Source organism: Rhinolophus hipposideros (assembly GCF_964194185.1).
Source record: "Rhinolophus hipposideros genome assembly, chromosome: 3".
Classification (NCBI taxonomy): domain Eukaryota; kingdom Metazoa; phylum Chordata; class Mammalia; order Chiroptera; family Rhinolophidae; genus Rhinolophus; species Rhinolophus hipposideros.
The window spans coordinates 95282067-95298557 of NC_138049.1; the positions used below are offsets into that span (position 1 = coordinate 95282067).

A 16491-nucleotide genomic window follows, 5' to 3' on the forward strand; every position below is an offset into this window, starting at 1 on the left:
GCACAAAAAAAGAATTTTTTTCAGAAGTTATCATATTTGAGAAAATCTGTTGGCAAACTCTTTTTTTCCTCTTCTAAATTATTTGGTTTTAGTTTTCCTGGATTCTGTTGGGGTGAGGGGTGGGCTTTGTGTCCCAGAGACAAGAGAACTAACACAGAGGTATGCTGATGTTAACCTAAGAAGTGGTCGGGCCACATGATCTCTCCTAGTTTGTGTAAAGCCACATATGAAGAAAGCATGATCGTACCATGTTTTAAGCCTGCTTCATTTGCTTTGGAATCGTCTGAAGACAATATTTTGACAGGGAAAGAAAGTGGGTCTCATGTCTTGGACACTTGGAGTCTCAGCATGGGTCCCAATTGTCTCTTTCCACTTTAAGGTTTTGGGCAAACCAGATGTGCACCCTTCATTAGCCAACGACTTGGGGGGGGGGGGGTCTCCTTAGTGGAGAAGGAGATTGGCTATGAACATGTTGAGTCATTGGTTTGACTGCTGACTGTGTAGGGTTGGCTTTTGTTGCCACCTTTTCTTCCAAATGTTTGCTTCTCGCCTTTGATGAGAGAACCTAAAACTCATGACTGGTGCTCACTGAGCTGTGTGGACAGACGATACGAAAGTAGGGAGTGGAGCTGCAGGGCAGTGGTATTAATTGCCTGGTGGAGATCCAGCCTTCACATTTTTCTGACATGTATCAAGTGACTAGCAGAGAAACTCTCAAAAAGAATTAATGCAATGAGAATACTTTCACCAAAATTAATGAAGGCTCATTTAATGTCTGTATCTTACCATGGATTTGAGGACATCCTTCGACAATTACATTTACCTGAATAAAAGTGAATGTGGACTGTATTGAAACATAGTTAGTGTATGTTTCAATGTTAAATGCTCTGAATTTGATATCAGTATTGTGATTGCTGGAGAATACCCTGGACCTTGGGAAATACATACTGAAATGTATAGGTATGTTGGAATCAAAGGTGATGCTGTCTGCCACTCATTCTCAAGTAACTCAGCAAAATAATACTAGTGATAATATGAGAGTGCGTACGCACAAATTTGGACAGATATTAACAATCATAGAATCTAGGTGACAGATTGTTCAATTGACTGAACAATCAATCAGTGGCTCATGTACAATTCTCGCAACTTTCCTGTAAGTTTGAAACTTTTCAAAATATAAAGTTTAAAAAAAAAAAAAGCAAAGCACAGTGATTCCTCATCAAAGTCAGACATTTGATTTGGAACAGTCACACTGACAGAAGCAATCAACTGGAAGAGGCTCTCCGGAGTTCAGTCAGTACGTGCTCAATGGGCCTGTCTCTGCTCAGGATTGCCTTGGGAAGTCCAAAGAATCTGTGGACAGAGGCACGGAGTTAAAGGTTGTATTCTATCAAGAGTTTTCAACCAACACACTCGGCTCATGACATCTTCAGAAGGGACCATCTGGGACCAGGGACACCATCCACTCTGGGAGACGCTTTGCCTTCTCTCCTCTCCATGGAGAAGTCTCTCAAAAGCCTGCTTTTCTGGGCTCACCTCCAGTGTTTATGCTATTCTTTAAAGGCTCTTTAACCCACCAGGAGGGAATAAACTGTGTATCAAGGGCATCGCTGGCTGCCACGTGTCAAGCTCCTCAACTTCTTTTATCTCATTCTTCAGTTTGTTCGCCTTCTCCTTCACCCAGAAAGGCAAGCTGTAGGAAGAAAAGAGCATCCTGAGTTTGAGTTTGTCTGACACCCTCCAAAAGTAAAAAGGCCTCCAATTTAGAAGATCAGTGTCAAAATAAAACACCGTTTTAGTTGCTCACCATTTGCTCCTGCCCAAACCCAGATCTTTGTTCTGCACTTCTCTGCCCAGGACGCTGACCCCTGCAGCTGGCATCACCCTGACTCCTCCCTGCCCCCACTTTTGAGCTGGGTTTGGCTAATAGGAGGCACCAACAGATTAGAGGGTAAGAAGAGAGGTTGGGGTGTTTCTTACCCAGCTCCTGTCCTGTCTCCTGAGGTATCCCAGTTTCAGCAGTAGCTGCATCTCCACTGCCAAAACTCCTTCGGGACAGTCCTTCTCCATCTCCTACCACTCAGTGAACCATAATCCCTCCTCCTGCTGCTCAGACTTCGGAGCAGTAAGAGCTTTCCACTGTCGGGAGCCTCTGGGTACTTCACCCTCCATGTGAGTACTCTCAATCTGCTCCCACATCTGTTAAACAGTCCCTTCAATAAACTGCCTTCAGAATCCTAACTGAGTGTTCGTTCCTTCTATTTTCTGCTGGGACCTCAGCTAATGCACACACCCTGCATCCTCAGGTCTGTTGAGATTTGAAATGGCATATGCTGGGCTGCACTGAGTGTGTTCCAAGAGGTACCAAGGCAGTATGACTCCTGGGATGAGTTGGAGCAGGGAGAAGAAGAATGTTTTTATCTTTTAGCAGCCAGACTTTCCATTCTTTTAGGAAGAAATGCAGCATGATTAGGGGAAAGCCCTGAAAAACCTGCTGAGGGTAGGGAATTCCCTGCAAGCAGAAAGAGCAGGATCACCAGTTAGGTAATAGATGGGAGTCAAGGTTATCATTTAAAACTGACAAGCCAATAGTAAAAGCCCAAGTGAGAAAAGCAGGATGAAGAGCAATATACTGACATGTACCTCTTTCTAGGTCAGAATACTACTACTTGGACAAAAAAAAAAAAAAAAAAATGAGATTCAGAATGGAACTGAGCAAAAATATCATTAATAGGTCCGAGACATGATACTTCCTTCAAAAACAGGGATACTCCAATGGCTTTCTCTCTGCCTCTTCAAACTCTAACCATTCTCCCTGGCTTCACTCATTTAAACATGTGTCCTTCTGTTCCAACAAACCCTTATGTTTTGGAAATCAGGGGCCCTGCCTTTTTGCTCCCAAAGCGCATACCTAGCGCACCACATGGCATCTGGTAGTCAGTCTGTCAATCATGTCTGTTGAAGTGTGAGAAGCCCAGCTGCAAGACTGCGCAGACTCAAGTGCTTCGCCAGAAACCCTCCAAACAAACTGCCCCACCTCCTTGCTGGGATTCGAAAGGTTCTTATGTGTTGAGTGTCTATGAGTTCCTCCATAGGAGAAAATAATAAATACTTGATATTTTCATAAAGATAGGATAGCATATAACATGGTGAGAGAACTCACTTAGGAATTTGTGGAAGAGGTTCAAGTGGAATAAATGTATCAAATTTCTTTTCATAAGGTACCCTGAAAAACAGAAAAGGTAATCATAAAATTGGTTTGGCTTCTGCAGCAATATGATCAATATATCACTGTGTTCAATAAGATGTCTTAGTTTCTCATTTTAATGGTCATATATGGGCTTCAAAACTGGAAGGGCCATAATTCTTATTATTTTTATCATTTTCAGTAAACATCACTAAATCAAACACGGTTAATTTTTTAATTCGCATTTTTATTGTAATACACCAACTATGTTTCTTTTAATTTAATGACCCTCCCTTTCTCCTCACTTGCTTTGGTCTAAGTTTAGTTCTAAGGGTAAGTCAACCAAAATAGTAGTCACTAATCAACAACCTTATCCGGCATGAAAATAGAAGTTTTGAGATTTGTGGTAATAACAATAGGAATAGATTAAACAACCACTTCTTTGTAGTCATAATCCGGTGTATAATTTTAATCGTACATGCACATGAATGCATACACTAACAAACTAAATGTGGACTTTTTAGAATTTTTCACCAACCATGTCTTGTTGCGATCTACCCCTTATAAAATATAATTTATATGTAGTAGAAAAGGATACAATTCCTTCCAAGTTAGCTAAATAGCCCTAGCATTAACATACACTTACGTCGAAAAATTCACAGGTGGGAGAGTTGACCCTGCTTTGTGGAAGCCCTTACTCTGTTCTGCATACATGTATGGATGATCTCCTGGAGTTAACTTTGGGATTCCATTCCTGGGATCAATATCTGTGAAAGATGTTTACAAACAAAATCATAAAAAAAAAGGTTGAAAATGATCCACAGATATGCCATGACCATGGAAATAAGATAATTTAGTACTTTATTATGAGGTACACATAGGTATCTTAAAGTTCTGTTTCTAATGGTCTCACCTTGGGAAGAAGATAAAAGTGTGAGCCTATGTTTGGGACGTTTTCTGAAAAGTGTTGTTATGATTATTTCAACCTAAGAAGAATAGCTTAGGTTCGGATGGGATGTTCAAATGAATGGCGAATCAGAGGTTTCTCTGCCATGGTGAGCAAGAGCTCTGACTTAAAATCGGTTCATTCCTGAGCATCAGTGCATTTTCAATGCGTTCAATAAGACTCTCAAAGCAACGTCACTGGGGCTCTGCCTCTCTGACTGGGTCTCAGGAGGAAATGAACTAAGGAGAATCCTGCTCCTCCTGCTTCAGACTGGGGCAGTGCAGCAGCAGGAGGTAATGCTCTTGATGAAAAGGAGTCCGGACACAGCCCACGGCAGCTGGGCACACACTGCGTATCCGCTGACACCCAACTCGGTCCCTTCAAATAGCCAGGGAGGGCTGGCCCAGTGGCTCAGGCGGTTAGAGCTCCAAGCTCCTAACTCCGAAGATTGCCGGTTCGATTCCCACATGGGCCAGTGGGTTCTCAACTACAAGGTTTCCAGTTCAATTCCTCCAGTCCCGCAAGGGATGGTGGGCTCTGCCCCCTGCAACTAAGATTGAATACACAGCACCTTGAGCTGAGCTGCCGCTGAGCTCCCAGATGGCTTAGTTGGTTGGAGAGCGTCCTCTGAACCACAAGGTTGTGGGTTCGATTCCTCGAGTCCCGCAAGGGATGGTGGGCTGCACCCCCTGCAACTAGCAACGGCAACTGGACCTGGAGCTGAGCTGCGCCCTCCACAACTAAGATTGAAAAGACAACAACTTGACTTCGAAAAAAGTCCTTGAAGTGCACACGGTTCCCCAATAAAGTCCTGTTCCCCTTCCCCAATAAAATCTTTAAAAAAAAAAAAAGCCAGGGAACAAGTAACTAATCACATGAGATCGAAAGGAGTCAGCTGATACAAGATGGTCATTTAAACCCATACATCTGCCCCCACATGCACCTCCTAAGGGAACAAGCCTGGGCTGCAAGGACAAACCAGCCTTGGGATCAGAAGCAGGGATGAGTGGGTGGAGCCACGTCCTCCTTTTTAGCCCACACACCCAATGAATAGAACTCTTTCTTTTTCTTTTCTTTTTAAATGTTTGTTTTGATATTATTCAATTCAACTGTACCCACAATGCAAGCCAGAGGGAGAGCAATGGAAGATTTTTGATAAGCTGTTTCCTACCTACCCAAATTCCTCTCCCTCACTCAGAGAAGCCATCTTACAATAGGTGGCAGTACTTGAGTAACTGGAGTACTTAATTTTTTTTTTTCACCATTCTCTTTCAAAAGCCTTTTCAATAGTTAAGACTCTTCATTTAAACTTTTTATTAGCTCTTAAGTGTGGTGAAAAAGCATCAATTGTACCCACGGATTGAGTGTCTGTTGGGTGTGAGGTGCGAAGGATTCAAAGCAAGGAGAGTAGAGTGACCCTATCTTTTGACAGGTAAAGGTCAGGTGACAGCAGGAGGTGGTGAGAAGGGTTTGCACTTGGGAGTCAGTCATGCCTAAGAGCAAATTCAGTTCTGCAATTTCTAGTTCGGTGCCCTTGGGCTATTTATTTAACTCCCCTAAGCCTTAGAATCCTCATTTATAAAGTGTTTATTTCAAATGTCTACTTTGCAGTTATCATGAGTACTGGGAATAATCTGGACACAATCAGCACTCAAGAAACGGTAGCAGTTATTATTATTTGAAATCAGGACTAGCTTAATACCACCCCACCCCATTTTTATTTTTTTTAAATATGGAAAATAAAATTGCCATCTAGCTAAGGTATAAACCTTTCCCAGGGAATCTTATCTAGTTGGGGAGATAAAACGTTTATATAGGAGATTAAATAATACTATATAAGGTAATAAATGCCATCCATACACTGCAGAACAGGCGTCCTAGAAGTTTACCATACCTCAGAATCACTAGGGAGCTTGTTAAAAATGCAGCTTTATGGGTACCCGCCCAAGAAATTCCATTTCAGAAGGCCTGGAGTGGTTCCCAGAACCCGCATTGTTTACAGATTTTCCAGGTGATTGTGATACAGGTGGTCTGAAGACAACACTTAGAAATCTATTGTCAAAAATCTCACAAGATAATGCAGCAAGTAGAAAAAGTACCAATGGCATGTGTGTAAGTATAAAATGTTACTTTGAGGGAAAATCTCCCAGACAACACTATTAGATATAATATGGGATCTTGGTATAATTTCTGAATATTCCACAAAAACAGATACCAGCCAAAAGTGCTGGCCATTGTGTATCAATAGCTGATCGATCCATAACACATTATGATCAGTTCTAACGCTTGTTAACGTTTCAGACAAGCCATCTAATATCCTAGATATAAAGATGTTCGGCAGGCAGAAAATGGGATAAACACCTTCAAATTACAGAACCGTATAAAGGAGCAAACTGTTCACCAAATATTAGGTTGGTGTAAAAGTAAGAGGTCTAAAAGGTTAAAAATAATTGCAAAAACCACAATTACTTTTACCACCAACCTAATATATTCTGCCCCACATTTCTCCACCCTTATGCAGTCAGGTAGAGCCATGTTCCAACCAATAAGTGAGCAGAGATGGTGTGTGCCACGTCCAGAAAGAAGCTTTTAAGACCTGATGTGGGACTTTCTCTTTCTCCTGCTATGGCGACCTTAGAAGCCACATGCCGAAATGGAGAAGTCACAAGGTGAAAGCAAAAGGAATCCATGAGTCACTGCTTGGACCGTGGCAGCTCTGGCATGCCCCTGGAACCACAGTGGACTTCACGAGAGAAAGAAGCACACCTTAATGTTAAGCTGCCGAGATTTCGGCGAATGTTTGTTACTGCAGCAGAATCCATCCTATTCTGACTATAATATGCTATACTGGAGGAAGACCCACACAAGAGAAAAAAATGTACTTTAGGTCTAGTTCCTGACAACCTATAATCACAGACAACATTTGGTTCTTCCATCTATGACAACAAATTAGACCTTTAAAGAACTCTACCAATAGCCTGATCATAGCAGCAGGGAGTCAACTACTAATTAAATATATTTTTTCTATAGTAAATATGTTGATTCCAGTTCAAAATGGCAGCTGGCTGGCAGTCCCTGATGATGCCTCTCCATCTTGTTCAAGAAATAATGAGGGTTAGATACAGAGCACAAACTGATAGCTGCCAGATAGGACGGGGTCTGAGGGGTTGGGTTAAAAGATGAAGGGATTCGGAAGTGCAAATTGGCAGTTACAAAATAGTCATGGGGATGTAAAGTACGGCATAGGGAATACAGTCAATAATATGGTAATAACTATGTACAGTGCCAGAGGGTACTAGACTTATGCGGGGATCGCTTCGTAAGTTTTATAAACGTCTAACCACCATACTATACATCTGACACTAAAATAATATTGGCTGTCATCTGTAATTGAAAAAACTTTTTTAATTTAAAAAGAAATAATGAGGGAGGAGAGAATTTCACAAAGGAAGAAGTGTTCCGTGTCAAACTGAACAATATCAAGTGCTGCAGTGAAATCCAGAAAGAAAAGAAATGGAAAAAGACCATGGCATTTGATATTTAAATAAGTCATTGCACAACATCACCTGAGATAATCACACTAAGACAAATCAAGTATCAGTTTACAAGAAACACATAAGACAGAGCAACCTGTTAAATGCCATCCAGAAATGTACTCTGCAAAATCCTGACTGTGGTAAACTCTACAGGACAAACGACCTAGTTTCTTCACCAAATAATTTGCAAGAGAAAAAGGGAGGGAAAACCTATATATTAAAAGAGATCTAAAAGGCTTTTTAACTAATTGCTAAGTGTAAACCTTATTTAAACAAATTACAAATATTTTTAAATTATGGCATTTGTGAAGCAATTGGATATTTGAGCAGTGACTGAATATTTGGTGATGTTCAGGAATTATTGTTAGTTTTTTAAAGATATGAGAATGGTATTATGGTCATGTTAATAAAAATAATCTTTATCTATTAGAAGTACATAATGATATGTTTACAGATTAAACTACCGGGGGTGCCAAAAAAATGTATGCACGTGATTTGTATTCACCTTTTGTTATCAGTATATACAATTTTAATACAATATTTTCCTTTCCTAAAACGTATATACATTTTTTTTGGCACCCTCTGTATATGATGTCTGGAATTTGTTTTAAAATAATACCTGGGGGAGAAGGGTAAAATGAAACAAGAGTAGCCACATTTTGATAATCGTTGACGCTAAGTGATGGGTACATTTGGTTACATTATGCTCTTCTCTCTATTTTGGCACCTTTGAAAATGTCCCCAATAAAATCACATTATGCTCCTCTCTCTATTTTGGCACCTTTTAAAATGTCCCCAATAAAATCTGTTTGTTTTTAATAAAAGTAGAATAGGGGTTACCACTGGAGTGGAGTGGTGGGAAGAAAGACGTTGTATTCAGGGAGGGGCCTACTGGAGGCTTCAATATATAAAGATATTCCATTTCTTAAATGGAGTGAGACACATACAAGTGTTTGTGAAATTTTATTCTATATAGTCAATACGTATTTCATAAATATACCTTTGCATTTCCTCAGTGTTTATAAAAACCATAAAAGGAAGGAAGGAAGAAAGGAAAAGAAATAATAAACACACAATTCAGGATAATGTTTACTGTTGACTTAGGAGGGAAAGGATGGGTTATGGTTAGGACTTGTATCATCACCGGAACCCCATTCACTCTGATATGTCCTTGTAGCTGGCCCAGTTCTGGCCAGAGATACGAGTGGAAGCAAGTCTCCTAAGGACCATATGGTAAGACTTTTCCTTCCTTCTAAAAGGGGAAGGCAACAAGAGAGTTTCCTCTTTTTCGTGTCTTAAATAGAGATGTGATGTTTGGAATTGGAACAGTTATCTTGTGCCCATAAGATGATAAGCACGAAGAGAAAAATCCTACACTACTAAGAATGGTAGTGCACAAAGACAAAATGAGCCTTTATCTTTGAGGACATCACTGGGAAACCAGACTGTTACAGGCCACCTAGATTTCAAAACTTCTTATTAAGGACATAGGAAATATCTTATGATTTAAGCCTCTGATAATGTGTTGTTCCTCTTACGTGCAGACAAGAGCATTCTTTAGTAACATACAGCTACACTGAGCCCCTTCTTGGTTTTCCTCAGTTGTTTCAAATTTAAACCAGTTAAATAAATCCTGATGGCTGCATCTCAGTTGGGAATTGGGAAGGAGGGGTGTGCACAGCAAGGTTACATGACATCGAGGCTTTTGTAAAAGCTTTGGGGCCTGGATTAACTGTCTGCAAACCACACTGGTACTTGCTGTTCCACTTGCCTCTGCTATTCTCTGAAAGTGGGGATCTACTTTTGCTGTCTGCTAAAATGTGTCATCCATTCTGATCCTCAGGAAGCCCTCCTCCTCCGCAATGCCTCAGGTGAAGCGTAAATTTATTCTCATAAGATCCCTGGCTTGATCTCATAAGATCCCACAGTGATACACTGTGGCCTCCTGCATTCCAGTGTGAGACCTGTGCAGCTCTCCTGGCTTGCTCTCTCTTCCTCTCCTTCTTTCTCTCTGTCCTAACCTCCACAGTCTTCACAGGGCACAGAAATGCAGCTATTCTTCCACATCTCCTGGGTGGGTGAGACCCTGAGGCTGGCTTCTGCTCACCCACTGCCCACAGCTATCACTACCCTTGCTCAGAGTCAGGGAAGATGCCACTTCCCTCTGAGGCTCAAGATCATTCCCTAGCCACACTCTGAGACAGATGCTGCAGCTAGATTCACGTCTAATCACCCACTAGATTTTGATCTCAGGAATTAGGCAGGATGCGGGGCTCCTCAAAGACACCACATCAGTGGCTACTCTCCCACCTCCTTTAGCCTGGCTTTTTCGTGTATTCTCTATGCAAACAAAAGCCTTGGTTTTCAAAACTTTTGGTCTCCAATATGAGTTTAAAAGTCTATTTTAAAACTCAAACATGAGAACTTCCTATTTATTTCTCTTTGTATTCCTGCAACAGCAATTCTAGTCATTCCTGAAGCAGTGGCTGCCTCCTACACAGGTATTTCTGCAGAACAGTATGCCATAAATGGTCTGTTGGTATTCAGAAAAACTCTGTAGGGTTTTTCAATAAATTATGGGTAGGTTGGGGCAGAGAACTCACCAAGTTACAAATCGAGGGTAAAGATGATAGATAGATGGATGGATGGATGGATGGATGGATAGATAGACATAGATAATCCTCATCTCAATTACCTGTAATTAAGTAAGCTGTGAAATAACAACATGCATGTCAGGCTAAGGTTTATGGTATGTCTTCCTTGTGAAGAATACAAAGTATAGTTTATATGACAGGCAGCCTCTAATTGAAACATGAATTATTTTCCCCAGACTTCAATGAAAGTTTCTATTAATAAGTATCTGAGAGAACCTATCTGATGACTTAAATGTCACATTAGCATTTCGTGAAATTCAGAGAAATACAAAAATGTGGATCAGCATATGTTGTAAGTTCTTTGCCAAAAAATGCAGCCTGCCAACCATCCCCTTTACTTTCTTGTCTTCGTGGCCGCCCTTGGGTGGCATGGTAACCCTGCAGGGCTGCCACCAGCCACAGAATGCTGGGCCTGCAGAACTACAATTCAAGGTTATTTTCAGGCATTGCACAGTCAAGAAACAGGAGGAAAACATTACCATATTTCTTCCTCCCAAAGCACTTGTCCACTGTCATCTCTGATAGAGACCTCTTGTTTCCGAGGAAGACCCCGTTAAAGAAACACTGCTTTCCAACGTGGTAGGTGTGGATACTGCTGCTATACCTCGGGTAAAATGTCCACTCAGGACGCTGCCCATCTTCTGCAAGACATCAGAAATCCTTCCAGTCCCAGGCTCGTAATGCAATGGAATGACAAAAGGTTGTGAAAACTCCCCGGGCACTATCAGGTTGTACAACCTTATCACCATGTATAATTCCTTGGTTCTATATCAGAGCCGTGTTAGCCTCTGTGGGACTAGACACAAAAAGAAGGGAAGTGGAGAGACAGCGGTCTAAGAGTCCTCGTGTGTTTTTTTTTTCATTTGTATCCCCTCCTCCAAAAATACAGCCAATTTTATGGTTGGAAGTGATGTACGGGGAAGCTCAGAGACAGTTTTACAAGTACCTATGACCCAACCTTCACTCTGCTACGTGGGTAGGAAGAATACAATGCCCATCAACCAGGGAAGGGCTGGGCCAACCACGGCCACTTAACTGGGTGGAATATGGTGTTAGCAGCAACAGTAGCACACACGTGACACCAGACTAGGTATATGTGTGATGATGGAAAATAAAAAAAGCTGCTGCGAGACCTGAGGCAAATTCCTGGACCTCTCAGTGTCTTTGTTTCCTCATTGGGTACTTTTTCTATAAAATTGTTAAAGCAGTAAAAGATCTCCTAACGGCTCTATGCTTGCTTGAGAGACAGTTGGGCTGTGTGGTAGCCAAGAAAGAACACAGGCTTTCGAGGCAGGCAACTTTGAATTCTAATCCCATCACTCTATTTCCTACCTATGGGTACTTGGATGGGTGACTGAATCTCTCCAAGCCTCAGTTTCCTTCTGTGTAAAATGGGTAGGTCTCCATTAACCACATAGATCTATATGTATTTACACAGAAAGAGGTCCATGATTTATCTACTTTGTAAATAGTTTGTATGCTATTTTCTACTTCTGAAAATATGGTTGTATACTACACCATATATATGAATGCATATATACATAAGCATATGTATATATATATATATATATATACTATGTATCAATATAAAACACAAATATAAAAATATAAATATATATGTAAGCATATATATAATTAAACACATACATTTCAAAATTCTGGAAGAATAGTTATATATCAAACTCTTCACAACTATTGGGCAGAATGGGGGATATTGTTGGAGAATGTTGAGGGAAGGGGTTTCTATATTCTTCTTTATTATTTTAGCATTTTGATACAGTTCTTTTATGGTTTTTATATAAAAGCATTTTGTTTTCGAAAAATATATAACAATATTTTCCCCAGCAGAGTTGTGGTGAGAGTTATAGATGAAGCGTGTTGAATGCCTGGCACTTAGTGGGTCTTCAGTGCATGATGCCTGACGGTTTGGCAGACATCTGAAAAGACCCTGGGCATGGAAGCATGTGGAGGAGAATCTATGACTTACTCACTTGTCTGCAACTTAAGAAGGCTGAACTCCTCGGGATGTTTATTCTCTTGGACTTCAGGCAATGAGGTTTCAGAGGAGTGATCAGAATGTGAGGAGGAGGATTTCAGATCCAAATCTGCAGCAGGACTGGAAAGGAGGCAGAAGGATTAGATTCTTCCATATGCTTAATTAGTAGTTAGAACCTGGTCTTACATATCTTATATTAGAATTACCCTCACTTATGAGAACTAGGCTTACTCTTCCATAAACGTCCATGAGCATATAATTTGCTTATTTACAATTTGAGGGGCCTGAAACATATTCAAAAGATGCATGCTTAAAAACAGTTTGGTGGTTCCTCAAAAGGTTAAATATAGAATTACCATACAGCCCAGCAATTGTACTGCTAGGTATTCGGGGTGTACCCAAAAGAACTGAAAACAGAGACTCAAACAGACACGTTTGTGAGTGTGAATTGCAACATTACTCATAAGAGTCAAAAAGTAGAAACAACCCAAATATCTATCGACAGATGAATGGGTAGACAAAGTGTCATGTATACATACAATGGACAATTATTCAGACACAAAAATGGAATGAAGTTCTGACACGTTACAACATGGATAAACCTTGAAAACAGTAAGTGAAATAAGCCAAACACAAAACGACAAATATTGTATTATTCCACTTACATAAAATACTAGAACAGGTAAAATTCATAGAGACAGAAGATAGATTAGGTTAGGAGATTAGCATGCTAGGGTCTGGGGACAGGGGAGAATGGGGAATTGTTGTCTAAGGGTTACAGATTTTCTGTTTGGGATGATGAAAATTTTTTGAAAATAGATAGTAACGATGTTCACACAATAATGTGAGGATAATTAATGCCTCTGAATTGTACTCTTAAGAATAGATAAAGTGGGGCAGTCCTGGTGGTTCAGGCGGTTGGAGCTCCACACTCGTAACTCCGAAGGCTGCCGGTTCGATTCCCACATGGGCCAGTGGGCTCTCAACCACAAGGTTGCCAGTTTGACTCCCGCAAGGGATGGTGGGCTGTGCCCCCTGCAACTAGCAACGGCAACTGGACCTGGAGCTGAGCAGCGCCCTCCACAACTAAGACTGAAAGGACAACAACTTGAAGCTGAACGGCACCCTCCACAACTAAGATTGAAAGGACAACAACTTGACTTGGAAAAAAAAGTCCTGGAAGTACACACTGTTCCCCAATAAAGTCCTGTTCCCCTTCCCCAATAAAATCTAAAAAAAAAAAAAGGTTAAAAATAATTGCAAAAACTGCAATTATTTAAAAAAAAAGAATAGATAAAATGGCAAATGTTATGTTATATGTATGTATTTTACCACAATTTTTTTCAAAAAAGAATGATGTACTGATACATGTAATAACATGGATAAACCTTGAAGACATAATGCTAAGTTAAAGAAACCAGGCAGTAAAGACCACGTATTTATGTGAAATGCACAAAATAGGCACATCTATAGAGATAAAAAGTAGATTAGTGGTTGTCTAGGGCTGAGGGGACAGTGGACATGGTGAGGGATGATTGCTAGAGGGTAACAGGCTTCTTTTGGGGGTGACAAAAATGTTCTAAAATTGACTGTGGTAATGGTTACACAACTTTGTGAATACACTACAAACCATTGAGTTGCACATTTCAAATGGGTGAATTATATGGTATGTGAATTATGCGTCAATAAAACTGTTACAAAAAAATACATGTTAAATAAAACCATTAAATGGAGATTAAAAATCAACTCGTATAAAGATAAGAGGAAGAAGTAATCAAAAACAAACCTAGACTGAAACGGTTATAATAAAGGATCATGATGTTTAGTGCTGAACTTCCTGGCAGTTAAAAAGGCCTACAACATACTACTGTGGGTGTCAGCAGAAAATGCAATCACTCTGGTTTAAGGGGCTTTGAATGTGATAGATGGCCGTGGCCAATGTTTTCAGTTATCTGTTATCAAATCATAGGTTCTTTTTTCAAACATTTAATCAACCTTATTATATTGGAGTAGTTTCAAAGCAACTTCATATTGCTTGTCTCATTTGCTCCCTACTAACAATCCTGTGATGGCCAATAGAATCATTTCCACTTAAAAAATAAATGGACTGATTTCCAGTCAAGATGGAGGAGTACATAAACACTGTGCTTACCTTTTCTCCTGACCACCTCAAAATTAGTCTAAACTACAACATAACCATCATTGAGTATCACCTGAAGTCTAGCTGAACCAAACCTTTACAACTAAGGACATACAGAAGGAGACACCTCAGACTGGTAGGAGGGGCGGAGACATGGAACGGGTTGGTCCCACACCTGCGTGTGACCATTAAAAATCTCAAGGGAACTAATATCAGATGAAACAGACTTTAGTGTTAAAAAGGTAACAAGAGACAAAAATGGACATTTCATAATGGTAAAGGGGACTATACAACAAGAAGACATAACAGTCATCAATATTTATGCCCCCAAACAGGGAGCACCAAAATATACCAAGCAACTACTAACAGAACTAAAAGGAGAAATTGACCAAAACACAATTATACTAGGGCATTTAAATACATCATTGACAGCTATTGATAGATCATCCAAACAGAAAATAAATAACCAAATAACAGCCCTAAATGACACATTAGATGAAATGGACATAATTGACATATATAGAGCACTTCATCCTAAAACATCAGACTATACATTCTTTTCTGGTGTACATGGAACATTCTCAAGGATAGACCATATATTTGGACATAAAATCAGCCTCAGCAAATTTAAGAACATTGAAATCATACCAAGCATATTCCCTGATCACAAGGCTTTGAAATTGGATATCAACTGCAAAAAGAAAGCAGGAAAAACACAAATACATGGAGATTAAACAGCATGCTTGTAAAGAACAACCGGGTCAAAGAAGAAATTAGAGGAGAGATCAAAAGATACATAGAAACAAATAACAATGAAAATACATCCTACCAAAATTTTTAGGATGCAGAGAAAGCAGTTTTAAGAGGGAAATTTATATCATTACAGGCCTTTCTCAAGAAACAAGAAAAATCCCAAATAAATAACCTCACGTTACACCTTAAAGAACTAGAAAAAGAAGAACAAATGAAACCCAAGGTCAGCAGACGAAAGGAAATAACAAAAATCAGAGCAGAACTAAATGAAATAGAGAACAAAAAGACAATAGAAAAAATGAATGTGACAAAGAGCTGGTTCTTTGAAAAGATTAACGAAATTGGCAAACCCTTGGCTAGACTCACTAAGATAAAAAGGGAGAAGACACTAATTAAGAAAATCAGAAATGAGAAAGGGGAAGTTATCACTGACACCACAGAAATACAAAGGATCATCCAAGAATACTATGAAGGACTATATGCCACCAAATTCAATAACCTAGAAGAAATGGACAAGTTCTTAGAAACATATAGCCTTCCTAGGCTGAACCATCAAGAACTGAAAAATCTAAACAGACCTATCACCAGAAACGAAATTGAATCAGTGATCCAAAACCTTCACAAAAGCAAAAGTCCGGGACCAGTTGGCTTCACTAGTGAATTCTACCAAACCTTCAAAGAGGATCTAATACCAATCCTGATCAAACTCTTCCAAAAAAATTGAAGAAGAAATAGTACTCCCCAATTCATTTTATGAGGCCAACATTACCCTGATACCAAAACCTGGTAAGGACAACACAAAAAAAGAAAACTACAGACCAACATCTCTGATAAATACAGATGCAAAAATCCTAAACAAAATTCTAGCAAATCGAGTACAACAATGCATTAAAAAGATTATTCATCATGACCAAGTGGGGTTCATCCCCGGGGCACAAGGATGGTTCAACATCCACAAATCCATCAATGTGATACATCACATAAACAAAATAAAGGACAGAAATCATATGATTATATCAATTGACACAGAAAAAGCATTTGACAAGATACAACATCCATTTATGATTAAAACACTTAATAAAATAGGTATAGAAGGAAAATACCTTAACATAATAAAGGCCATATATCACAAAACCTCAGCTAATCTCATAATTAATGGTGAAAAACTGAAGCCCTTTGCTCTATGTTCAGGAACACGACAGGGCTGTCCCCTATCACCTCTGCTTTTCAACATAGTGTTGGAAGTCCTTGCCAGAGCAATCAGGCAAGAGAAAAAAAT

The 16491-nt window shown here is 39.8% G+C and overlaps 1 protein-coding gene across 5 annotated transcripts in view; it reads right to left on the reverse strand.

Moving 5' to 3' along the window:
* Window positions 1-741: 741 nt before the first annotated feature.
* The window catches only part of SPATS1 (spermatogenesis associated serine rich 1), a 30917-nt gene continuing 15167 nt past the window's right edge, over window positions 742-16491 (reverse strand). For 3 of the 5 annotated variants that reach the window (XM_081044324.1, XM_081044321.1, XM_081044323.1), the window contains exons 4-9: window positions 12315-12439; window positions 10803-10964; window positions 3834-3954; window positions 3164-3226; window positions 1578-1693; window positions 742-1353 (exon numbers count right to left, since the gene is read on the reverse strand). In XM_081044324.1, coding sequence (XP_080900450.1) covers window positions 1325-1353; window positions 1578-1693; window positions 3164-3226; window positions 3834-3954; window positions 10803-10964; window positions 12315-12439 — 616 coding nt within the window. In that variant the 3' untranslated portion in view covers window positions 742-1324. Of the gene's footprint in view, window positions 1354-1577; window positions 1694-3163; window positions 3227-3833; window positions 3955-4704; window positions 4874-10802; window positions 10965-12314; window positions 12440-16491 lie in introns of those variants that run through there. The other 2 variants (XM_081044322.1, XR_013993069.1) reach the window with 2 other exon arrangements.